At 42.7% G+C, this 25,569-nt stretch overlaps 2 protein-coding genes and 1 long non-coding RNA gene across 3 annotated transcripts; 1 reads left to right on the top strand and 2 right to left on the bottom strand.

The window, feature by feature from the left end:
- Nucleotides 1-245: 245 nt before the first annotated feature.
- Nucleotides 246-6,086, bottom strand: LOC109762209 (cysteine-rich receptor-like protein kinase 10). Its single transcript, XM_020321023.3, has 7 exons — nt 5,214-6,086; nt 5,002-5,106; nt 3,050-3,210; nt 2,432-2,642; nt 2,045-2,276; nt 1,142-1,295; nt 246-882 (listed from the first exon to the last, which is right to left on the bottom strand). Exons 1-7 carry the CDS (start codon nt 6,043-6,045, stop codon nt 631-633), a joined length of 1,947 nt encoding a protein of 648 aa, XP_020176612.1. The 5' UTR covers nt 6,046-6,086; the 3' UTR covers nt 246-630.
- A 2,297-nt stretch (nt 6,087-8,383) lies between these two features.
- Nucleotides 8,384-9,046, top strand: LOC141026228 (uncharacterized). Its single transcript, XM_073502222.1, has one exon. It carries the CDS (start codon nt 8,384-8,386, stop codon nt 9,044-9,046), a length of 663 nt encoding a protein of 220 aa, XP_073358323.1.
- A 6,317-nt stretch (nt 9,047-15,363) lies between these two features.
- Nucleotides 15,364-17,909, bottom strand: LOC109762207 (uncharacterized). The gene is made up of 3 exons (XR_002232691.3): nt 17,687-17,909; nt 17,380-17,578; nt 15,364-15,857 (listed from the first exon to the last, which is right to left on the bottom strand). It is a non-coding gene; the product is annotated as an uncharacterized lncRNA (long non-coding RNA).
- Between the last annotated feature and the right edge of the window lie 7,660 nt (nt 17,910-25,569).

Raw genomic sequence — 25,569 nt, forward strand, 5'->3', positions numbered from 1 at the left:
TCATTTGCATCGAAAATCATAAACTTGCCTAAAAATATCGAAAATCCTAAATCTATGGACATGGGTTACAGATGTGTCCTGTCCTCACTAATCTCCCATAGTTTTACTTTGTGACCCCCCTTCCGCCCTATTTTCAATCAGATATTGCCACCGCAACATTGTAGGCTTAATTCCCTAGGATTTGGTCCGTAGGTGTTGCAACTAGCAAAACTCCGTCTGCATGGGTCATTTGGTGTGACGTTTTTTTTCCTTTTTTTATATAGATCTCAAATATGTATATATTTTCACTATTTTTATAAAAAGTGTAATAACAAGTGAAAAGAAAAGTTTAGCGTCTTGCAACTGGAAAAAAATGTTAGGTAAAAATATAAAAAGAAGTATCCATATATCTAAAAAATATGTCCTTTGGTTTATGATCCTCTTTTTGACAACAAGGAATATAGACGGACTGACGGGTCTAAAGATCGCCAGTGAGGGCATTTTTGGCCGGCCAGTAACGGGAATAGTTTCTTTGTACTACTGATGGGATCATCAAAACAGTGTATGTATCATCTTCACATTATTGCTTTTCTACAACAGATTACAAACATCACCAATGTCCACACAAACAAGCCCTTGCTTGGTTCAGGCTCACAACTCTATTTCAGTACCGACGTCGATGTGTACGCTGCAAGAACCGGGCTTCACAGGTAGGAGCAGCCTCTTGCTTCCATTGCTCAACATCATCGTCACGTCGCGCATCGCAGGCCTGTCCTCCGCGCTATCCTGGACGCATAGAAGCGCGATCTGGATGCACCTCATAAGGTCCATCTCCGGGTACTCCTCGCCAAGCGAATCATCCACCAGCTCGTCGCACCTCTGCTCTCTCCACAGCTGCCAGGCCTGTTGTCCAAAGCAGATTATGCATTTGCTATAAAAAAGTATGCCTTGCGGTCAAAGTAAGTACGTAAACGATCATTTTTCTGAAAAGGAAAACAAGGAGATGAACCTAGGTACAGAGGTTATCTTGTGCGGCCTTGCGGGGAACTTATATATAGAGATTGAAACATGAAATAGTACATAATGATTACTGGCTTAGTAGGGATATTGAAGCAAAGCGATGTGCTAATTCTTTGATTTTGACATATTTGATTTTACTCACATATTTCCTGAGCTCGTATGATCTTCCGGATAGTTGGTAGGAACCGACGGCGCTCTTCCCACTTATGATCTCGAGAACTAGGATGCCGAAGCTGAAAACGTCTGACCTTGTTGAGTAGACATTCTGGGAGTAGTACTCCGGTGCGATGTATCCACTGTAATGAAACAATATATGGCAGTAAGCTCACTATAAACATTATTATCATGATCGATCAAGGGAAAAATAATGACAGGTGACAAACACATTTGCTCAAATCATTTTCAATGTTGATTGAATTTTTTATTCAATAAACCTAGTACTATTGCTATCGCAGATCTGCAAGAAAAATCGCCGAGATGAGGAGAAGTTGTACACTTAATTGACTTAAGTGTCAGAATGACTTGTTCAAGTCAACATTGATATAGGTCATAAGGTATGAAGATTCATGCATTAGACAGCTCCCTTGGCTTGTGCAATACGTTTTGAATGAGTATAGACTACTAAATTTCCGCTCCATGACCTCTACACTATGATATTATACATGCACGTATTGCACACACACACACACACAGAGAGAGAGAGGTCTAGTTAGGACAATATTTTGACCAATAATTATGCTATTATTTGTAACTTTTATGTTGCAAAAAAAAAGCATTTTGCAACATGAATCTAATACGTCGATTTTATGTCACATAAAGTCCATACTAACAGAGTAGTTGTTGGTAAGCCTGTTCAAATGAAATCTAATATATGAAATATTTTGAAACCAGGGGGCAATGATGAATCATGGAACTCAACTTACTCTTGATTAGCATGGCACTTCAAGAAAAACACTGAAATATATCCATCATTTCAATAAGATTTTGTTACTAACTAACTATAATTCCGGTCTCAAATGTGAAGCTTGTAAAATCAAAACCTTACAATGTTCCAATAGCCGTTGTCGTATTTGATTCTGTCACGCTGGAGAGGCATATCCTTGCAATCCCAAAGTCAGAAATTTTTGGGTTCATTTCATGATCTAATAGGATGTTGCTTGGTTTCATGTCTCTGTGGACTATGCATTCATGCGCATAGTCATGCAGATAGAGAAGGCCTTCTGATATCCCTTCGATTATGCCGCGACGTACGGGCCAACTCTTCTTTGCTCTTACCCCTATTTAATTCCAATATGCAAATGTGAATATCAAGATACAAATTTATTTTTTTCACTACATTAAATAAATAGAAATTATTTCTGCCTTTTCTCATTTTATGGGGGGCAGTGGGGTGGGCATTATATTTTTCATTTTGTCGGGAAAGTGGACGTACCAAAAATGAACTCTTCCAAGCTACCGTTTGGCATATATTCATACACAAGTATCCTCTCTTTGCTTTTGATGCAGCATCCAAGAAGCCTAACCAGATTCTTATGTTGTAGGCTGGCTATGAGTTTGATTTCATTCATGAACTCGCGGAACCCCTGCACCGAATTTGGAGAAAGCCGTTTGACTGCTATGTCCTGATCGTGACACAACTGGCCCTGATGAAGTGTACATGAACTTTTATATGGCAGAGCAAATGGATAAATGATACTAGCTTGAGTATATAGCATTTTATGTATTATTTATGCAAACATTCTGCATTAAGACAATTAATATGTTTGTTCACAATTCTATGTTGGGTGCATTTTGTAAGGAATAATGATCTTTCATGTATATATGTGATTGATGCATCATTGGGATAAAACAAAGTTTTCTTGAATTTAGGTAAAATAAGCCGCATTATGAATTTTGTGTATGTTTGATTTGATGAATATTTTTGAAAAATAAAAAGAATTGAAATATTGTGTTTCAAAATAAAAAAGTGTTATTTTTCTTGGTAAGTCTAATATTTATGAATGCGAAAATTGAAGCCACGTGTTCTTTTGATTCAAGAGAACGCAATTACCTTGTAAACAATGCCAAATCCACCTTCTCCGAGTTTATTTTTATCCGAGAAGTTATTAGTAGCACTTCTTATTTTCGAAAATCTGAACAACGAAAACCTTGAGTCGCTTTCATTTACAATTTCCTTTTTCAAGGTGACTAATTCCCTCTGCAATAACGATTCTGCACAAGGAATAGGTAGGTAAATATCATATTCATGCGGAAATAAAATTGATGAATAATTCGATATGTGCAAATAAAATAACATTATTATTATTATGTGATACAGAATTCCTGGTGTTTGGAGGGTTTCTTAGAAAATAAACTTTTTTTGCTCCAGCATAGGTTCATATTTGTAAAGGGCACATGCTTAACTAGGAACCTTGTTATTGAAAAACAGCATCAGTGCTTAAGAAAAAGTTGGTTTATTTTTAGAAACGCCTCTCTAAGAACATTGCATTTAAGATGGACTATTATACTCAAACCGCAATAGAGAAGAAAATACAGAAATGTGCATGAAATTCTCGCAAAGAAGCAAAATAGCTAGTTCTACACCATATTACAACACCCTGGGTCGCGCTATTCGTCATCCTGGGTGAGGAATAGTTATTCTTCACCCCTCACTTATTACATCACTACACCATACTTTTACATCCCGTAAATTTTGTCCTAACATTGGAAGTGAAACGAGAAAGTAAGAAAATGTATGTTGGTCGAAAAATATATTTTATGTGACATAAAATTATGAATGTAAAATATAGAAGAAAATATACATATAAATATGAATTTTGTGTTTTATGACTCATATCTTACTTTTCTTATTCCAATTTTTGTTGTATGTATGCATGTATCTGTACATAGCGATACCTAAGCAGATCACATCTGTTAGATCTCCATAATTATACCTAATAAGATCATAGCACGTACATTTTCTTATTTAAAAAAAAATCACAGCCGATGGATCATCATAGTTGCACTTACACAAATCTCAGACAGAAAAAATTAAGCGCACATGTTAAGAATTAGGTGAACTATAAACGACAAGTACATTTCATGCACACAAAAAAGTATATTTTACGCCTGTTTTGAACATGTTGGTTCTAACCACATACTCCAATGCTAATCTAAAACGACGGATAGATACGTGAGTGGAATCCAACGAAAAACTAGTCAATGGAAAAATCTCCTCTTACTTTTTTTTGCTTACTATTATACGCTATGTATGTAGACACTTCGTACTATCAGCGTAGAGAATTCCACAAGAGCAATACAAAAAGAAAATGGCTGAGAGTGATTACGCACCAACACGAGTATCAACAGAGTACATAAATGAGAGTTGATTACTGGCAAAAGCATGAGGCATGCTGATCATTTATTTTTTATTTATAAAAGATGGATTCAATTATATGTTCAAGCATGGACCAATAACCATGCGAGGAGGCCGTATAGTAATAAAGCCGACTAATTCTATACAGTCAGCACAAAATGATAAATGAACGTAGAGTTATATAGCATACAATAACTGTTCTAGAGGGCACATAGATTGTGGGTTAGTTCGGTTGCTGTCCTCACAGCTCTAACACTTGACTGAATAAATAAAAGTTTCACAATTATTATTTATTATTTCTTGGAAACATAATCAAATATTTATATGTAAAATAAAGTCAAAGATACACATTTAGAAATGTTTCAATGTCTAAATACCACGAGTTAGATGTTTCTTATTAATTAAAAATTAGCCATTTTGATTTCCCATTCGGGGTTGGTTTAATTTATACTGCATAATATATACAATATGTAAATGCCGTGAATTATGCAACGAAAAGGGTAAAGAGGAGTACAAAATATGTCTACATGAGACAAAAATAAATACTTAACAACTTCCAATACACCAAGGATATGATGATGCCCTCGCAATTATTATAAGGAGCACCATGCTAATGACGATGATGATGACTTGGCCAAAACTCTTACCTCTGACTTTCTTCACGATGTATGGCCTTAGCAGCAAGCCGAGGATGAGCAAAACTAGGAGAGGAGCTCCAACTATGACAATCATAAACACAGCGCTCTTCCCATCTTGGATATACAAAATACGGAAAATCACTTTAAATTCTAAGTACCACTATTGCGTTTTACTTGAAATATACTGTCACGGGAACTGTAAACGGCAAAGCAGTGCTTACTTTTAGGCATGTCGATCTTGATAGTGTCCCTTGTCTCCTCGAAGAATAAGTCCTTCTCATATCGCAGATTACACCGAACCCCCAAAATCCTGCCCCCGACGCGGCTTAAAGAGGCCTCTTGGTTGCTCATATTATTGCTCATAAACAGCGTCGGCAACTGCTTGATAATGCCATCAAGGCAGCTCCTGCACTGTAGCCCGGTGAGGTCCAGCCTGCACTGCACCACCCCGTACACCGTGCTGACGCCCTGCTCGCCGAACCCGGCCTCGCCGGTCGCGTAACTAGTCGCCCTTGAGCTGGAGATGGCCAGGTCGGCAAGGTCGTTCATCAGCTTCACCACCGTCTCCATCAGCCGCGGCGCCGCCTCTGCGCCCCTGACGGAGTTCATATTGTTCGCCGACCATTCCGGGTCGTTGCTGGTGCTTGCGAAGGACCGCTCGTCGTCGGTGAACCGGAGCATGTACTGGTCGTAGTAGACGACGCCGGCCTTCCGGAAGAAGACGCGCTCGGGCACGCCCTGGAAGGCGGCTCTGAGACCGTCGGCGCAGTTGGCGCCGGTGTAGTCACCCCGGCAGAGCACGAAGCCGTACACCTTGTCAGGCGCCTCGCCGTAGCTGCCCTGTGCGAAGCCCGACGCGCCGGCGCCCGCGGCGAGGGTCGCTCCCAGAGCTCCAAGGTTGGACCCGTAGCTGCTGTTTGCCGTGTACGTGTCGGCGGTCTCGTCGGGGAGTGTCTGCAGCGGGCTCACCATGGCGGAGGCGGCGTCAACGCTCGCCGCCGGTGGCCACAAGCACAAAGCGAGGAAGAGGAGGAGGAGGAGGTACGTGGGCATGGTGGTGACTGGTGACTGCTGGGTGGTGAGGTACGTACGTTCGAGCGTTGGATTGGTTAATTAGCTACTCCAGCTTGGAGCCTTTGACTGGAAGCGCGCGGGAGCTTGCGAACATCACACCGTGACGACCAACCAAAACAACGGGGTCTTCCAACCAATACCGTGACCAACTAATAGTAGAAAATTAGGCTTGACGGGATGTACTTGGCTTGTTTTCCATAGATTGTCATCAGTTTAAGGGTGGACACTGGGCACTTGGGAAATTGCCGCGAGTATTCCAGGGACCAGAGCAGAAGTTTTGTGACTCTGACGTTCTGTTCTTTATCGAAGAATGAACCTCCAGTTCTGACTTCTGACATGGATATGCACACTATATTCTGGATTGGATGTGACGACTATGTACAGTTCTTGAAGTCAATGTTCCACGAATGAATAGACCGCGCCGACTAACATTATGTATATACTCAGTTCGTCCCAAACTAAGTGTCTTAACTTTAGTACCAGTACAAAGTTGGGACACTTATTTCGAGACAGAGAGAGTACATCATGTATTGAATTTGGGTTACTTTTTCGTCTACCTCAAGATGGTTTCAGCTATCATAGTTTCCCTAATATTTTAATAAAAACACTTCAAATCACCTAACGGGTTGCAGCCCGGCATCCATCACCTTCCCTACATGCCACGTGTCCCTCATGGGCCCACCACTGCTTCCATTGCAATTTGTTATGGAGCGAGCGGTTGTGTGTGGATCGTGCTGGCATGGCAGCTTCCACTCCTCTGCAGCTATCCCTCTCCTCTTCCAGCCCACCTATTTTGTGGCATGTCAGCAACCCATTGTCTTCTACCACCATGACCTCGTCGTGATAACCGCCTCAAGCTGTTGTAGGCGTCTCCTCCTTGCGTCCCCTCATCTCACGCAAGCCAGAGATGGGGCAGAACAGGCGGTCGTCCGCACTGGTTGTAAAAGCTTGTCACCCCCTATCCCCTCCTCCTCCTGCCACCAACCACCGATGCTACGAGCCCCAGTGTTGCAAAGGAGGTGAGCTGCAAAGGAGCCGGTCGATACAAGTCTTGGGATTGCAACACTGTACATGTTTTGCTCAAAGGGAAAGGTGACAGGATGGAAAGGCCAAGGTTTATCGAAGGCTGCGAGGGAAGTGCTAGTTAAATCAGGACTACAATCTATCCCGACGTTCACTATGAGTTGTTTTCACCTCACAAAGAAGATATACCGGAATCTGACTTCTATCTCTTCGAAATTCTGGTGTGCAATTAATGGTGAAAAGAAGGTACATTGGATTTCCTGGGAAAAGATGTGTGCTTCTAAGAGAGAGGGAGGACTCGGCTTTCGTGATCATGAAGGTTTCAACCAAGCTCTGTTGGCGAAACAGGCATGGCGGATCCTGACTACTCCTTCTTCATTTTGTGCTAGGGTGCTCAAGGCCAGGTACTTTCAAAGATGAATCAATTCTGTCAGCTACAATCCCATCCAATTCATCATTCACGTACCGCAGCATTTTACATGGTCGAGACCTCTTGAGAGAAGGCCTTGTGTGGAGGGTGGATGACGGCTCAAGAGTTAATATTCACCATGATAACTGGATCCCGAGACAAGGGTACCTAAGGCCACTAGGTCAGCAGTACATACATGGGATCACGAGAGTTTCTAATCTTTTGAGTCAGGATGGAACGAGTTGGGATGCACGTAAACTTGAAGCAATGTTCTCGGATTCTGATCGTGTGGATATCCAGCAAATTGCAGTTGGAGGCCCGGGAATGGAGAATTACCTAGCATGGAATTTCACCAAAAATGGGATGTTCAGCGTCAAATCTGCTTACCATCTATGGGTGTCAAAGAGGAGAGCTAGGAGGGGCCAGCAAGAGAGCTCGAGCTCAGTTCTAACGCACAAAGGCCACATGGCCTTGTGGGAAACGAGGGCGCCACAGAAGGCCAAAATCCATATGTGGCGCCTGATTAAGAACGGACTGGCGGTTGGCGCCGAGCTTCATCGCAGAAGAATCAAACCAGGAGTTTTTTGCGTGGCATGTGGTAGAGAGGAAACCATATACCACCGTTTTTGGGCGTGTCCACACTCCGTCCACTTCTGGAAGATTCTGCGCGAGGAGAAGGGCGTTTCTGTGGCACTTCCAGCGGTTCCGTTGGACAATCATGGTGAGTTATATCGCTGGCTCCTTGAATGGTTCGCTAATGCTGATGGGGATGAGCGGGAGGCAATGATATAGGCCACTTATGGCCTCTGGCTCGCGAGGAACTCAGCAAGAGATGGGAAGAGGATTGACCAACCACATGAAATCATGGAGTCGGTATGCTCTCACATGGCAGAATGGAGCAGCGTGCATCAACCAAAGCCGAGGCAAGAAAGGACGGATCAGCCACAAAAATGGGAAGCACCTGAAGATGGATGGGTTAAGATCAATTCTGATGATGCGGTTAATAAAGGAGGGAGTAAGGCTGGTGGTGGAGCGGTGCTTCCGGACCATAATGGGGCATTTCTGGCCGGAGTGTGCCATCATTTTCCACACATTGTGGAGCCTGAAGCAGCGGAGATTTTGGCTTGCAAAAGAGCTTTGCAGGTAGCTGAGGAGATCAATGTACAGAATGTCCATTTGGAGTTGGACTGTTTGCCGGTGGTGCAAATGATCAACCAGGAGGGCATCAATTATTCGGGAGCTGGACCATGGATTCAAGAAATCAAACAGATGCTGGTGTTGAAGAATGACTACAAAGTGACGTGGGTGAAACGCACCGGTAATGTTGCCGCGCATAAATTAGCAAAAGTAGGGGTAGGTGATGAATTGTGTAAGGTTTGGTTGGGGGTTCCCCCAGACTGCATTTTGGATGTAATTTCGGATGACATTCCGAGCTACACTTCATTAAATAAAAGCGGCAACCTTTTCCCTAAAAAAAAAACTGTACATGTTTTTGAACACATGGGAACCGTGGTAGTGGAACACAATGGTGCCGTGATGTGGGCGTGACGACGTTCCTGCAACATAACCCCTATTGCAAAGGTTGAGGGTGTCGCTCAGTTGCTCGATGGCGCAGATATGACGCGTAACACTCCCCATATTTTAATCACATGGTTTGGTCGCTATCGTGGCTAAAAAAATCTCATTGCAATTTGCCTCCATAACTATATCATGGGAATGTAGGAAATACCACCACTATCTCATTTTAGGGCTGCCACGATAGATGCTTGAAGCACAATTTTAATCCTTGTGTTTTCCCTCTCGTTATAGTATATTTTTTTCTTGTCATCCTACCATTTATTCATGAATATTGTTTCCTTTTTAACCTAAATATTATAAAATTAATAACTATTCTTCCAAGGGATCCTTCTGCCAATATTGACCAATTATGGTATTATAAACATAAGCTTAATAAATTATCTGACTTCTTTTACTTATTGCTCCTTTCATTCCAAATATGGTGTGTACGTATTTTTCGTGAAGTTATGCCTTCTAAATTTTTACTAGGTGTATAGAGACAAATATACAAATCTATAAGACAAAATAAATATAATTAGATACATATTTTTAGTTATTTATTTTGTATTATTAATGTTGATAATTTTATCTATAAACTTTTTTAAAATTTACAAAGTTTGAACTTAGAAAGAATCTATGCACATTAAAAGGGAGTAAATAGTAGCATCCAAATTTAGCAGGCTAGAATTAATAAGGTTAAACTCGCTTAGAATTAACAAACATATATCATGTAGCTTCCATTGACTACTCCTTGATTCCTAATGTAAATAGTTTCATAACTAAATTATTTGAAGAAAAACACTTCACCAATATTAACAAAAATATTTGTAGCATGTACTAATAGTAGAACCTAGAGATCTCTTTGCCCATCGTAATCTAATTGTTTGTGCTGCTTGATATGTAGATTTATCAGTATATATTATCTAAAGTTGCCAAAACATTCTATCTTGCACATTAATTATAGTTTTTCCTAGTGCATTTGTTGTTTTGTATTGACTTATATTCCTTTGGCACAAATAAAAATATCTTATAGTATACTTAACATGAATTTTTCTTTCAACCTTTTATTGTTAAAACATTATACCTTAGTAACTGTTTTATAATCTTTTGCTTTTTAGTTATCATTAGGTCAATATTTTTATTTGCCAATCACCTCTCAGTCACTACAGTCACGACTTGTTCTCTTTAACATTCCCATGTTGTTTTGCCGATTTTTCTGGTCATCTATGTAATGCACAATCTTATCACGGAAGTCGAGTATATATTCATTTTTGTTACAACATCAGCGCCTCTCATTTTTTCATTAATTATCGATGTATATTTATTAGAAAGTTCTAACATATTTTCCCTTTCACTCTTCCTACCATATATTGCTCTCTTTGATAGCACACACATTGTTTAGCTAAGGCATATATATTTTCAGCACAATCAAAACAACATATTGCATACTTTTATTGCTATAGTCACTCCAAATATCATTATGGAATATAATTCAATACAAAACAACAAATCTATGTCATAACTTTTCTATGGAAATACGTTCTCTATGGAAATACGTTTCTTCCTCAAAGATGGTTTGATTTCTAAATAACCTATGTCATGACTTTTGCAAAACCATCTCAATTTTTTACCACGCACTACAAGGATCATATGATGAGACCATGCCAAGTTTCATGTTTTTTAAGTTCGTCTGCATTTTTTGAAATAAAAAAAACTCAAAAAACTCATGTTCAGGGTCAAGTCTTGGCACCCTCATGTTTGTAATTCCTGTCCTTTTCTTCTATAATTCCTAAAAATAGACTCAAGAACACAAATATGATTTTTTGAAACCAGTTTTGCCAAACTTTTCAACATCTTACAACTCAAATTTAAATTATACTCATTAAATGTCTAGAAATACACTTAATGATGAGACCATGCCAAGTTTCATGTTTTTCAGAGTTCGTTTGCATTTTTTGAAATAAAAAAAATCAGAAAACTCACATTCGTGGTCAAGTCTTGGCACCCTCATGTTTCAAATACCTTTCCTTTTCTTCTATAAGTCCTAAAAATAGACACGGGAACACAAATATGATTTTTCAAACCAGTTTTGCCAACCTTTGCAGCTACTTACAGTTCAAATTTGAATTGTATTGGTTAAATGTATTAAATATAGCAAGCACACTCGGAAATATGCTAATTTTTTACATGGTTCATGTAATGGTGTATCTTAGTGTAGAATTTTTTTTCGATGCCAACGAATGAAGCATCGGTTGCATTAACTTACTGCCTATAAAATGAAATAGAGAAGGAGAAAGAAATAAATAATAAAAACTCAAAATAAATGAGAGAATATAATAAAGAGGAAACAAATAATGTAAAAAAGGAGAAAAAAACACGAGAAAGAGATGAAAACGGAAAAAAATAAATGTTTGTCGGGTGCAATAAAAAGATACCCGGCAAAGACACGAGAGAAGAATATTTAAAAAGGAAAAAAAATATTTGCCAAGTCCGAAAAAAAGAACTCGGCAAAGATTTCTTTGCCCAGTTCAAAAGAAAAAGAACTCCGCAAGGATTTCTTTGCTCAGTTTAAAAAAAAAATCGGCAAAGATTTCTTTGCCCAGTTCCCCAACAAAAAGAACTCGGCAAAGATTTATAACTGGGCGAAATCTCGGATTCTTGTAGTGTCTGTACTCTCCATCCAGGTGTAGTTGATCGTTTCTACTTCATGCACGTCCATGTCCCAGATGAATCAGAAAGCAACCGGATCAACTCAACCGGATCAACTTGTTGGTTGCTGGCATCAGCAGCAATGATGTCATCACATATATCTCACCGGATTGCTCTGCCGTTGGCTATCTCACATATATCTCGGACGTGCATGAAGTTCATCATCATACTACATTGATCATACATAGATCATCATTATACTACATTGTACTACTAGGGGCGAATCTGCGGGCCGTGCAGCGTATCCGAGCCTACGCTACCAAATTCGACGAGCTCGCAGCGGCGACAACGTGGCGGAGGAGCCGAAGGAGCTTAGTCCTCGCACTAGTAGAAAACAAGGCTTTCGTTCGAGCCTGGCCAGCCCATTAGTCCCGGTTCTGCACGAACCGGGACCCATGGGGTGCATTAGTCCCGGTTCGTGAGCCCAGGGGGCCGGCCGGGCCACGTGGGCCACTGGTCCCGGTTCGTCTGGACCTTTTGGTCCTGGTTCCACGCACGAACCGGGACCAATGCGACTCGCCCCTGGCCCATGACCATTAGTCCCGATTTGTGCCACAAACCGAGACTAAAGGGTTGGTCCTCGTTGCGGTCAGAGTTTAGTCCCACCTCGCCAACCGAAGGGCGCTCACACCGGTTTATAAGCCCGTCCCTCTCTGCCTTATTGAGCTCCTCTCAAAATGAAAATAGATGCCCTTATACAGTGAATTTGACCTAAATTCAAAGTGAATTTCTCTGAAATTCATAGAAATTTATTATGAATTTAGGTTGAATTCTCTCTATATGCGCATCTATACTCATTTTTTTATGTTGGGGTTGGCGATTTTTGCAGACTTTTTGTGTGTTGAATATGCACCATTCAAAATCAGTCTCTGCTTTGAATGCTTCATTTTGAACACATAAAAAGTCTGGAGTTCAAATAAGTTCAAGAAAATGAAATCCCTTTGTAACAGATGAGTTTTCGTCCGAAACCCTGATACTTCGAAAGAGATTGTCCATTTTGTTCACGAAGTGCATCCACCTTTTGTCGGGACCCTCTCAACTTTCTTGCACATGCTATGTGGATGAAATGATGATACCATGCCAACTTTCAACCCTTTCAGAGTTCATTTGAAATGCTTTTCAATTTTAGGGTCTTATAGCTCAAAATAATTAGTAAATGCATGAAAAATAACAAATGAAGTCAGAAAGGATTGAAAATTGATGATGTGGCTTTGAATGATGCATTTTGAACACACAAAAAGTCAGGAGTTCAAATAAGTTTTAAAAAATGAAATCCCTTTGTAACAGACGAGTTTCCGTATGAAATCCTGATACTTTGAAAGAGATTGTCCGTTTTGTACATGAAGTGCATCCACCTTTTGCCAGGACCCTCTCAACTTTCTTGCACATGCTATGTGGATGAAATGATGATACCAGGCCAACTTTCAACCTTTTCAGAGTTCATTTGAAATGCTTTTCAATTTTAGGGTCTTATAGCTCAAAATAATTAGTAAATGCATGAAAAATAACAAATGAAGTCAGAAAGGATTGAAAATTGATGATGTGGCTTTGAATGGTGCATTTTGAACACACAAAAAGTCAGGAGTTCAAATAAGTTAAAAAAATGAAATCCCTTTGTAACAGACGAGTTTCCGTATGAAATCCTGATACTTTGAAAGAGATTGTCCGTTTTGTACACGATGTGCATCCACCTTTTGTCGGGACCCTCTCAACTTTCTTGCACATGCTATGTGGGTGAAATGATGATACCATGCCAATTTTCAACCTTTTCGGAGTTCATTTGAAATGTTTTTCAATTTTCGGGTGTTATAGCTCAAGAAAGCAGTAAATGCATGAAAAATAATAAAATGCATAAAACTATAATATTTGTTATGATCAACTAAAAAACTAAAATCAATTAAAATATTCTGTTATGATGAACTAAAATAATACTATAATATTTTTCAATAGCAAAAAGAATCAACTAAAAAGCTTTTATAAAACTATAATAGGAAAAGGAATCGGAAAATGCCAATGGTGGCCGCGCTACAGGCAGGCCTTAATCTCAGTCGTCGGACGACCATGGGGATCCGCGGGGGCAGGGTATAGGGCATGTATTCGATTTATTTTTGGGTTGTATTGGATCAGCGATGGCCCACGCACATGCAAAGGCAGGTAGGCCTCTTACACGCACCTGACATGTACGCACATCGTTGGTCGCGGACTGGCGGTAGTACTCCTGCACAATGCGCGTGGAAATCTGTACGAGCTGTTCATGCACGTGGTGGACGTTTTGTGGCCGAGCGAAGAGCACCAACAGGCAAAGGTGCCTACGTGCAGCATTTGGGTCCAGTGAAACACCAAGTGTTTACCACTACGTTACTAATCAAGTTTTTGGGCCTGTTAATTATGATGTTTGATTTCACCATCGCACTGGCTACAGATGTGCTTAAAATCGATAAACACTAACATCGAACTGCAGTTTGTGTCATTTGTACCAGCCAGGATAATCCAAGCAACCTAGTTACACGCGTTATTATATTAAATCAGATAGATCAATCAGTTTTATCCCCGAGTAATCACGCTTATATGTACAAGTGTTCTAAATTAGCCTTAAGTTTTAAGTTTCAGGAGAGAGGCCCGATCCAGTGCTACAGCTACCCGCCGCGATATGTGCTCCCCTTTCCTCAGTCTGTCACTTCCCCGAATTTACTATGCCCTCCCAAGAAAAAGTTTTGGGGGGCAGCGCTTCCATCACTTGTCACTTCGCAGTCCAACGGCATGTGTTCGTCCAGCATGCAAACTGCTCATCTAGGAGACCAGACGGAGTGGCGTGCACACATACAAGATGAGCAAGGAAGAAACCGATTAAGTTAACATGCTCCATTGCTCACACGATCGATTTAACGCTAACTTTTTCACTGAGTCATTCGTTATTTTCTTCGGTTCCAAGTCATAATCTATCTCTTTTTTCCCGTGATTATATTTTAGAAAGGGAGTAAGCACGGAACCCAGTCAACCAGCGCCTGCAGATACACGTAGCTGTAGACCATGGAATTCAGCAACACCCACGCTACTCTCCTACAGACATTCAATGCCTGTACATCGACAGAGGGCGCATGCTCTCCCCTGCCAGCTGGTTTCAAAGTGCAATGGAGAGAATCCTACGAAAGCTATGACATCTTATTGTCAATTCATCTGGCGTAACAGCACGCCCTGTTTAAAACGATAAACCTAGCTGCCATGCCATGACCGAGTTGAATAGATTGAAAAAAAATGAACTCGTATGAACCTGGTTGCCATGTCACACATAAATAAATGGAGAAGAATCATTTGCATGGCTAAATGTTGACACAACTAAGCATGCTACCACAATTTCTTAAAAAACAGCAGTTTGGTACTGGAAACAACAACGTAGCCAATGTAGTTTGCACAGAATAGACAAGTGCGTTTAGAAATAAAAAGGAACATTAATTAGTATTGACACACCCCTGGCCAGCAGCCTGATCACATGCGCAGATAGCAAAACAACCATTCTTTTTGTTTCAGCGGCAGCAACTACATTTTTTGCTAGTGGGTACATGGATTAAGAAAACTATGCTGTATACACTAGCACCGGCAAAGTAAACCAGCTGGAACATCACAATCAGTTCAGGCAAGTTGTTCCACTACAAGAAAGACAAAGTTTGCACCATTTGGGATTTTCTGGGAAGAAACATTACAAAGGATCAGCACATCAATCCTTAGTCTAGAGGAAGTTTGGTTCGAATGGACCGCTCTTTTTAGCGCCGCAAGCATTGCAACGATGGCCGACCACCCCACAGTTTGTGCATTTCGGAAATTTCCTTGGAGCCTTCGGCACATCGCCTCTTTGGGGGCAAGTTGCACCCTTGTGGCCCTGCACTCTGCAGATCGTGCAAAACCCAAACCCAGTTTCTCATGAGTATAGGTTGTAGAACTCATAAGCCTCTTCCAATGAATCAAAACTTGTGCCAATTTTGGGATTGACAACATGCCATCCCCCTTCTCTGCGTAAGCGCGCACAGATTATTCAAGAATTGTCTTCCTGTCAGGGTTCATCTCCCTCTCATCAGGTGCTTTCCCAATCCTAACCCTGAAGCAATGTCTCACAACAAAAAAGACAGAATTATAAAAATCGACAGACAATGTACAAACAAAGGGATTTGCACCAAACAACGTGTGATGCAATGCTAATCACCAACGCCAAAATAAGAAGACCACCCGCTGCAGTTTAAAACTAAAAAAATCATGTACACCCAACTGACACTTGGAAATCCCCTAAACCAAGGTCTCTATGGAAAAAATGGACCAACCAACCACTGTCACTGTTTTTGTTCTCCAAGCACATGTATCAAAGAGAAATCTTCCAAATATCAGTATTATACCAATTCTAATTCAGTCATGTCCCGCCCACCAAAAACCATACTTCATCACAAATCTTCCGGATAAATAATTATTACACCACTACTTACTTATTGCCGTGCCTTCCACTGAATCCAAATTCACCAAATAAACACTATGATATGAACTGAATCCGAACCCAATCCAGCCGATGCTTGGAAATCCCCTAAACCATGGTTGTGTATGCCACCAAAAATGGACCAATTTGTCACTCTCACTGGTTTTGTTGTCCAAGTACATGTATCAGAAGCAATCTCCCTAATAATAAATATCATACCAATTCTAATTCAGTACTTTCCATCCCACCAAAAACAATACTTCATCACAGTTCTTGCCAATAACCAGTATTACGAAACTACTTATTTAATCCCGTGCCTTCAAATGAAACCAAGCTCATCAAATAAACACTCTTAAGATAGACACTGAATCCAATCCCACTTGAGCATTTTTTTCATTGCAGACAGACACTGAGTCGGAAAATCAATATTTTCCACAAAATTTATTACTCACTCTACCATGCTCGCCCTCCCTCCACAAATGCCAGAAACCTATCTAATTCTTTTACCAGAACAACTAGCACTAACAATCCAGATAAAAACAGGGCACAATCCAGAATCAGTGAACCATTTCTTCTAAATGCCAACAACACACATTTTCCCTGTGGTACAGAGAAAATATCCAAAACAGCACACCCCCATCCGAAGCAACTTGTTCCCAAACAAATTTGCATTGCAACTATAACAGCACACCCCCGTCCAGCACCATTTTCGCCACACCAACATGCTAATCAACTTGCAAGCTAGCTAGCCAAATTCAACTAACTGAATCCGAACTCAATCCGACCAAAATCCAGAACTAAAACACAGAAAACTGAATCCGAACGCTTCCTGTGTCTTACAGAAATAATTCCTAACAACAAGAATTTTCCACTGAAACCAAGCTCACCAAATAAAACGTTGCAACATATATACTGAAATCCAAACCCAATCCAGCACTCTTTCCATTCTTGCAGGCGTACACTGATTCGGCAAAATCCAACCATATTCGCCCAACAGAAGTACTGAAGCTAACGCACATCCGAACTGAAACCAAAAGTTCATTTTTACCTGCCAAACTGCCAAAGTGAGCTAGACAACACACCTACGACGCCGGATCACTTGCTGAACAGCCGCAAAATCACATGAGCAAATACGTAGAGAAGTTTTCTTACTAACCTCCGTGTCTACTCTAGCCACTCGTAGTTTCAGAGGACACCTTGTATCTGTCTCCATCTCCATCTCCGTCTTCGTTTTCTTCGCCTGCCTTGTCGATGTCTAAACCTGCTTGTCGATGTCTAAACCTGCTGCACTCATGGAATCCTGGAACTCCACTGGGAAGACAGAACCATTCCAGCCCGCCGGCACGGAGACACCCCTGCGAGAATCAAATCTAGCCACATGAGCAAGTACTTTCCAATCACACGCCATTGAATCCACACGCAAGAGAGAGAAGAAGGGAATCAGCGTAGCAAAATGAACATACCCGTCGAGCTCGAGGCCGTCGGTGGACATATTGCCTTGCTGGAGCACAGTCGCCGCCGCCGTGCCGGTGTGTGAAAGAGAATGGGGTGGGGAGCGAATCTTGTGCCGTGGCTCTATCTGCCCCATAAGGTAAGCCCGAGCGGCGTGGGGTGGGGTCTGACGGAGTCGCATTGGATCCATTTACCTGTGCTGTTTTGAACCACCCAACATGTCCCAAATTCCCGTCGCAGGACACACATGTTCACAGCCCTTTCCAGGCTCGGGAACAGCTCCGTCCGATGGGTCGAACACAATACACCTACGCGCAGATAGGAGTATCATGGGCCGTATTTTCCTCACTAGGCCTGGCAACGCAGCTGCCATGAACTGACAGGTTCCGTATCCCAAGGCCCAAACAGACGAGCCGGATTCCGGCCTGCCTGTAGCTCGGCAACCAAAAGCCCTCACTCGGAATCGGAAAATGCCAATGGTGAAAAGGAATCAACTAAAAAGCTTATATAAACCTCTAGTATTTTTGAAACTAAAATTATATAAATTGTATGCAACTTATATTAACAAAGTATTTTTTGTTCAAAACATTAATAGCAAAAAGAATTTAATATCAAAAAAATTAACAAAATCTGGTTTTGATTAAAATAGATATTTAAAATAACCTAAAATTACCAAATTGAGTATAATGATAAAACATATTAATATTAAATAGCAGGAAATGGAATCACTCAAAAATCTATTTTTATAGTAAATTTATTCATAAAACTAGTGATTCACATACATTTAAAAAATAAATTTTAAACTAATGGCACTAACAGAAAGTTTATAATTTTTGTGACCTAAAAGCAAAAAAGAAATCACTAAAAAACTATAAGTATTCAGTTTTAAGTAGAAATAAAAAAAGAAAAAAAAAGGAAAAAATGCCACCTACTGGACCTCCACGGCCTGAATACGACTAGAAACCCTACAATGGGCCAGGATTCAGCCCCGCAGAAGGCCCAATAGGCCCAACAGGCATGGCAAAGTAGAGATTAGGCCCGTAAGCCTGCAATAGAGAGGAGCTCGAGAGGGTGGCGGCAGCAAAGCTTATAAGCCACTCCGAGCCCCTCTCAACTAGCGAGGTGGGACTAAACTTTCCACCGCACCGTGCCAGCACAAGGCCTATGGTCCCGGTTCATGCCACCAACCGGGACCATAGGTGGGCATTCGTACCGGTTCGTGGCACCAACCGGTACCAATGCCCACCTATGGTCCCGGTTCGTGCCACCAACCGGGACCATATGCCTCAGTTTTCCCGCCCTTTGGGCTGCCGAAAAGAGACCTTTGGTCCCGGTTCGTGGCACTAACCGGGACCATAGGTGGGCATTGGTACCGGTTGGTGCCACGAACCGGTACCATTGGTTTTGCTATATAAGGTAGCACTTGTGAAAATTTCGCCAACTGCTCCCATTCCCCCTAACGCCGCCAGGCCGTTCCTCGTCGTCGTCGTCGTCGCCCCGATCCCCTGCCCCGACGCCATCGCCCCGGCCCTGACCCGCCGTCGACGTCGTCCTCGCCGTCGCCGTCGCCGCCCCCGAGCCCTCGCCGCGCGCGTAACCCCTCCCCCATGAGCCCGCCGTCCTCGTCGCCGTCATCGTCGCCGGCCTCGTCACCGGCCTCGTCGCCGTCCTGCCTCGAGCCCCCAGTGAGCCCTTCCCATCCCGATCCGTGCGCTGCCGCCGTCCCCCTGCGCCACGCCGCCGCCCCTGTTTTTGTATGTATGTATGTATGGATGGATGGATGGATATGCATGTATATGGATGGATGTATGTGTATGTGTTCATAGTTTTTTTTTGTTCATAGCATTTTTAGGCTGTATAGTTTTATTTTTGTTCAATGTTTATGGTTAGAAGAGGAGAGGAAAAAATTGTGTTGCAAAAGTTACATTTAAGGTTAGTTGATTTAGTGCATTTTAGGTTATTAGTTCTACTGTTAGTGCATTTAAAGTTAGTTTATTTTTAGTTGAACTAGTTGATTAATTAATAAAACTACTTTATTTTACTATATATAGAAGTACTTTATTTTTAGTAAGTACAACTTTATTTTATTTATAGTAAGTGCTTAATTAGTAGTTGAACTAGTTGATTTAACAAAACTAGTTTATTTTACTATAGAAGTAGTTTATTTTTAGCAAGGAAATTAATAGAACTAGTTTGTTTTTTTAGTTAAAGCAATTATTCCCGCATCGACGTCGACGATGCCTATCCCGCATCCTCGTCGTCGACTCGGCGGAGGAGGCCGGCTTGATCAGAGGGGCCATGTCCGGGACTGGGCTCCGCCGGGCTGGTTTTGGGAGGTGCTACCTTCCGGTGGGCGTAGGTTGGTGAGGAGCCAGCCCGTCGTTGACCCGATCCTTGTTTGGTGGCGGTCGCGTGGGCCAGTGACGGTGCCGAGGCTTCCGGACACCGCGGAGGTGGTACATCACCGTGTCAGCGAGGAGGGCCAGCACGTCCGTCGCTACATGGTTGTGCTGGAGGGCAGGTTCGACAATACCTGGCAGGTTCTTCAGGGATCTCACTGGAGCTATGATCCTGTGATGGTTCCGTCCCTTTGGGTGTCCGCCGCCCGCGCCGATACCTGTCGGGCGCTACGGTTCTAGCTGTACTAGCGATGCTATATGTATGATAGTATTCGAGGTGTATTAGTGATAATATTCGACGATGTACAGACGCATGGAGATGATGTAGTTTTGCTTATAATTGAATGCATCCTAATTTGAATACTATTTTATTTTGTGATTTGATTTTGCTTATTGAATGCTCAAAGTGGAAAACTACTCCTACTTTGAATGCTAAAATTGGAGAGCACTATGCAAGGCGTATGCATATGATTAGTTGATAGCTTATAGGGTTTTTGTTTTCGCAGAAATCTAGGAGCCCCCGGCCCCTCCATCATCCCCGTCGTCGTCCCCGTCACCGCCCCCTCCGACATCGAGGTGAGACCAGCCAAATCCTCTTTTAGAAAGATAATTAAACGATATTTTGGGTTGACTTTAAGTCTGTCGAGTCTCCACCATATATGAGAGGACGAAGAATCCCGACTGTTGTCGTGGGGGTAGCTTCTCCTTCGTTCCCGTGTGCTAGACAATTTGGTGCAATGCACTCGAGAACGAAAGGAGGAGCTACCATCACCGACGATCGCAAATGTCAGAGAGGAATCAGTGAGGGAGAGTTCCACCATATATATATGAGAGGACGAAGAATCCCGATTGTTGTCATGGGGGTCGCTTCTCCTTTGTTCCCGTGTGCTAGACATTTTGGTGTAATGCACTCGGGGACAAATGGAGGAGCGACCATCACCAACGGTCGAATGTATACACCACATGAGCTGAGAGTTTTCAAGAAAAGACTCGACAAACCGATAGTCAACCCGTGATGAATAATAATGATCTAACTTAGGTTTTTTAGTACATATATTTAACTGTAGACGTTTAATATTTGAATTATGAACATAAGAAATGTCGTACTCGGACGACGAAAGTCTCCCGGGGGAGTGCGACTGGTGCCACGACGACCGAGGTCTGTGCGACAGGCCTCACCAGGACGAAGATCGGCGCTTCAGTATTAAGCTGGAGGAGACCTTCGATGTTGAAACGGTACGCATGGACGACAAGTGTTATTTTTTCGTAATTAAGCACGACTTCAACTATTTCAACATGTACTTTTCATCTTTTACAATTCGACTAGCTTATCCCATGCCATGCAAGACGCTACGTCTTGGAGGATGGGTTTTGAAGACCATGAAAGTATGGAAACAAAGAAAATTCACCTAAGGACCCATCATGATATAGATTTTGAAGTAATCTGTATAATTCTGAGAGCGTAACCCATTTTGGTTGCAAAAATTGGGAAGCATTTTGCAAGATGTATGGTTTTGATTAGGGTATGCTTGTCACCATGGATCTTGGTGATCCTGACATCGAGCAAGACAATATGGACATTTGGGTCCTTGTTGATACGCCTCCAATTCTACCACTATGTGAGTTTCTCAAACATAGTTATTAGCTAATTTATATTGTTCATTTCAAAATAGTTGACAGCTTATTTTCATTGACAGCTTATTTTGATTGTTCAAACAATGTGCGGAACATGGTAGACAGAACCTACTACACCGATGGCTCTGAGTTAACTTATAAGGAGAAAACTCATCTGGTCGGATTTTGTACTGATCTTGAGAATTACAATATCTATTGTAAAACTCCTCCACATTATGGTCAATACGTGCCACTAGTGCACGTGTTGAACTACGGTAACTACTATGGAGATACCCTGGTAAGATTTCTTACTATTACGACATCCGTGCATCTTTTGCATACTTCTAAAACTAGTACATCATTGCTAACTATGAAGTTATTACTATGTTTTTCAACAGATAATCCCAGAGGATTGTGTGCCTCATTTGATGTATCAGAATGGTAGGCTTGATGTTTTGAACATACAACCAGGTCATCCTACGAATCTCAACTGTCCATACCGGATTTCTAAAAGAAGTGGAGACATGAAAAATTAAAGAATGAAAAAAAATGTATGGACAGTCGCAAGGAGGTTCTTGGAAGCAAAAGGAAGCGAAGCGCAAAAATTGGAGACAGGATGATCTCCATTCTCCATAATGGAGAGTCGGGGTCTATATTGTTTTATGCTATTTTACCTTAAAGAGGGTATTTAGGTCCTACCTAATACTGATGATCATGTGCTAAGAACAATTAAGTAGGGTTGGTTCGATGACTATGAGGATGATGATCGTATGACTTGTTATTAATAACGAGTAGAACTTGTATGATGATGATTAGTAGGACTTGTTATTATGATGATGCATGATGCGGGCATGAAGAGTTATTATATATCAGTGGGTGAAATGAACATGGATTGAAATGAAGTGAAGGCAACAAACATGTGGTGCATGTCGAAAGTAGTACTAATCCAAACTTGATCAAGTTAGGATTAATATTACTTTCGACATGCACCACATGTTGCCTTCACTTTAATCTAAGCCATGTTTAGGCATAGCAGTAGCGTTGGTAAATCAAGCACGGAAAGGACAGTTCTCTCTGTTAGCTAGCTTACACACCCTAAATTACCCACTAAACCCTCCCCTCTTTCAAAAAAACAAAAAACCCAGCCACTGAAATGCTGACGCGTGGAGGTCTTTTGGTCCCGGTTGGTGCCACCAACCGGGACCAAAGGCCCTCCTGCGTGGGCTCGCCGCACCGGCCACGTGGAGGCCCATCTGTCCCGGTTCGTGTAAGAACCGGGACTAAAGGCCTAGGGCTTTAGTAACGACCCTTTAGTCCCGGTTCAACAACCGGGACAAATGGGCCTTACGAACCGGGATAGATGACCCTTTTTCTACTAGTGTCGTCGGAGTCGAGGTCGATCCAGACCTTGGCCTGCTTGGCCTTCATGACGCGCAGGTCCGCCTCCTTGGACGCGTGCGCCTGCGACGCCCTGCTCGAGGAAGATTTGCTCGATCTCGAGCTCGCGGCGGCGGCGCGCGTCGGCCTCCTCCTCCTCCCTCGCCGAGCGCTCCATGATGGCACGCTCTAGGTGCTCCTCCTGCCCCAGGGGGAGGTAGTCCTCGGGGCCGTTTACTCCTCGACGCGGCGGCGCGTCGGCTTCGATCTTGACGGCGAGCGGCCCGAGCTCCTCCGGCTCTCTCTTGACCGGAGTGAGCTGCGAGCTCGAGGCGCCGCGGACGAGCTCCCCGCGGCAGAGGAGCCGGAGGAGGCATGGCGGCGGACCGCGAGCTCGCCCTCGTACTCGTAGAGCTCGTGGCGTTGGAACGCCGGCGGCGGCCGGCTCCTGTGGTTGAGCCACCTCCGCGCCCCCCGCTTGCGTGCGGCGACGGATCTACGACGGCGGCGGTGCTCCGCGTCATCCCCACCGCTTTCGTAGCCATCCATGTGTCGCTAGGCCTTTTTTAGGCGGAGGAGGAGGGGAATCGCGGCGGAGCGGCGGCGAAGGCAGATAGAGTTTGACCCGTATCCGAGCGGTGAAACCGCATATGTAGCGGTGGAGAGCGACTTTTTCTGGGCCACGGTAAATTTTTTAAGGGGCCAGGCCCGACATACGGTGTCTATTCTGGCCAGAAAAACGGGCCCATCCGTATACTCGACGGAATTATACAGGTTCGGCCCTTTTACGGGGTCTGCTAGAGATGCTTTTAGAAGACAAATCACATAATAAGCTGTGAGGACATGTGGTCCAACTCAAAACTTCTTCCAGTTTGACGAAAAACGAACATGAGAACTGGTCAACGGATGACTGGGGAACTGTGTTGGATGACAAAAAGTGTCTGGACCACGCCCTTTACTGGCAGTCTGGCACTTTAAGGGACCGCGTTGGAGATGCCATCACCCTGGATTCTGCGTCAGGTGTGTATACATATCTCCTAAACTCGTGTTATTTTTCAGACAATTCATATTATTATTTTCTTGAATACGCACTCATATGCGTATCATAAAGAAGGAGGGGAGAGAGACTCCCAAAAGCTCCACGGTTTTACAACATATTTACATGTGGATTTTATCCGACACCACCTCACTCACTATGCGAACTACTCCTGGTCTATCCACACTCCACTTGCCTCCTTGAAGCCAATTATCTTGCCCTTAAACATCCCTCCTTTTGCCCAGAGCGTACCCTCCTCGAAGATAATTCATATGAAGCCCTTCTCCCACTTACAATCTCGAGAACTAGGATGCCCAATATGAAAACAACAGATTTTGTTGAGTAAATATTCTGCGAATAATAGTCCCACGATGTATCTGTCAGAATGAAATAAATTCAGACTAGAAAACAATGTTGAAGTATCACAGGGAAATGACTGGTGATGCATATTAATTTGACTAGTCATCTTCAGTGTTGAAATGTTGACTGCTGACCTGAACTCTTGATTGACTAGGTTGGACATTGTACTAGAAAATGAAGCTCAACATTTACTCAAGAAAAAGAAAAAGGATACGCAAATTTCTCATATAGATTTGACTTGAATAATGGGCACAGTACTCACGTCTTGTATGGATATTTTTCTTCTAGTAGACAAGACTTTGCTTGTGACATACTGTACGTAGATGCATGTAACCTGGTACTGAAATCTTCAGCTCCATGACTTATGCACAAAATTATCAGGAGGAAAGATGTAACCTGAAATAATTAACTACTTCATAGTTTTGGCACAACTAACCAACTTGAAGTGTTCCCCTCTACGGAGAGAAGAATAAGCTCGTCATGTTCCCAGCGCTGCCGACGTTTTTGACTCTGTGACACTGGAGAGGCGTATCCAGAAAATTACAAAGTCGTCCTGGGACTCATGTCATGATCTAGCAGGATGTTGATTGGTTTTAGATCTGTATGGACTATGGACCATGGATCTAGAGAAGGCCTTCAACATTCCCTTCGATTATGCAGCGAGGCACGGGCACACTCGGGTTTTCTCCTGCTCCCGTCGAATTCCAAGTGTAAACTTTGTAAGTGGAACAAACTTGAGATATAAGAGTAGAATAGTGGATTGATTATCTCACACACATTACACCATGGTACAGCAGGTTTACATAGAGGAGAAGCCCGGAGAGGTAGGCACGCAGGCCTGGGCTACGGTTCAGATCCTAGAAACTAGGGCTGGACGTGCTAGACGTGACAGACTGTTACAACACAAGAATTACATGTTAACACCCCCCCCCCCCCCCCCAGCTGGTACGCCATTGGGTTGGACGTTCAAGCTGGATCGAAACTCAGTGAACACCAAGGATGGCAGCCCTTTAGTGATGACGTCCGCGAATTGTGAGCTGGATGGTACGTGAAGCACACGGGCCTCACCAAGAGCGACGCGGCCACGCACAAAATGCAGATCAATCTC

Source organism: Aegilops tauschii, chromosome 6, assembly GCF_002575655.3.
Source record: "Aegilops tauschii subsp. strangulata cultivar AL8/78 chromosome 6, Aet v6.0, whole genome shotgun sequence".
Taxonomy (NCBI): Eukaryota; Viridiplantae; Streptophyta; class Magnoliopsida; order Poales; family Poaceae; genus Aegilops; species Aegilops tauschii.

Excerpts from the sequence above, each read along its gene's own strand:
- LOC141026228 (XM_073502222.1), top strand. The coding sequence starts at position 8,384 with ATGGCAGAATGGAGCAGCGTGCATCAACCAAAGCCGAGGCAAGAAAGG.
- LOC109762209 (XM_020321023.3), bottom strand. The coding sequence starts at position 6,045 with ATGCCCACGTACCTCCTCCTCCTCCTCTTCCTCGCTTTGTGCTTGTGG. Across the intron at positions 2,277-2,431 it reads CTTGGAAGAGTTCATTTTTG|GGGTAAGAGCAAAGAAGAGT; the intron begins GTACGTCCACTT and ends GGAATTAAATAG. Across the intron at positions 883-1,141 it reads CATACGAGCTCAGGAAATAT|GCCTGGCAGCTGTGGAGAGA; the intron begins GTGAGTAAAATC and ends TTTGGACAACAG.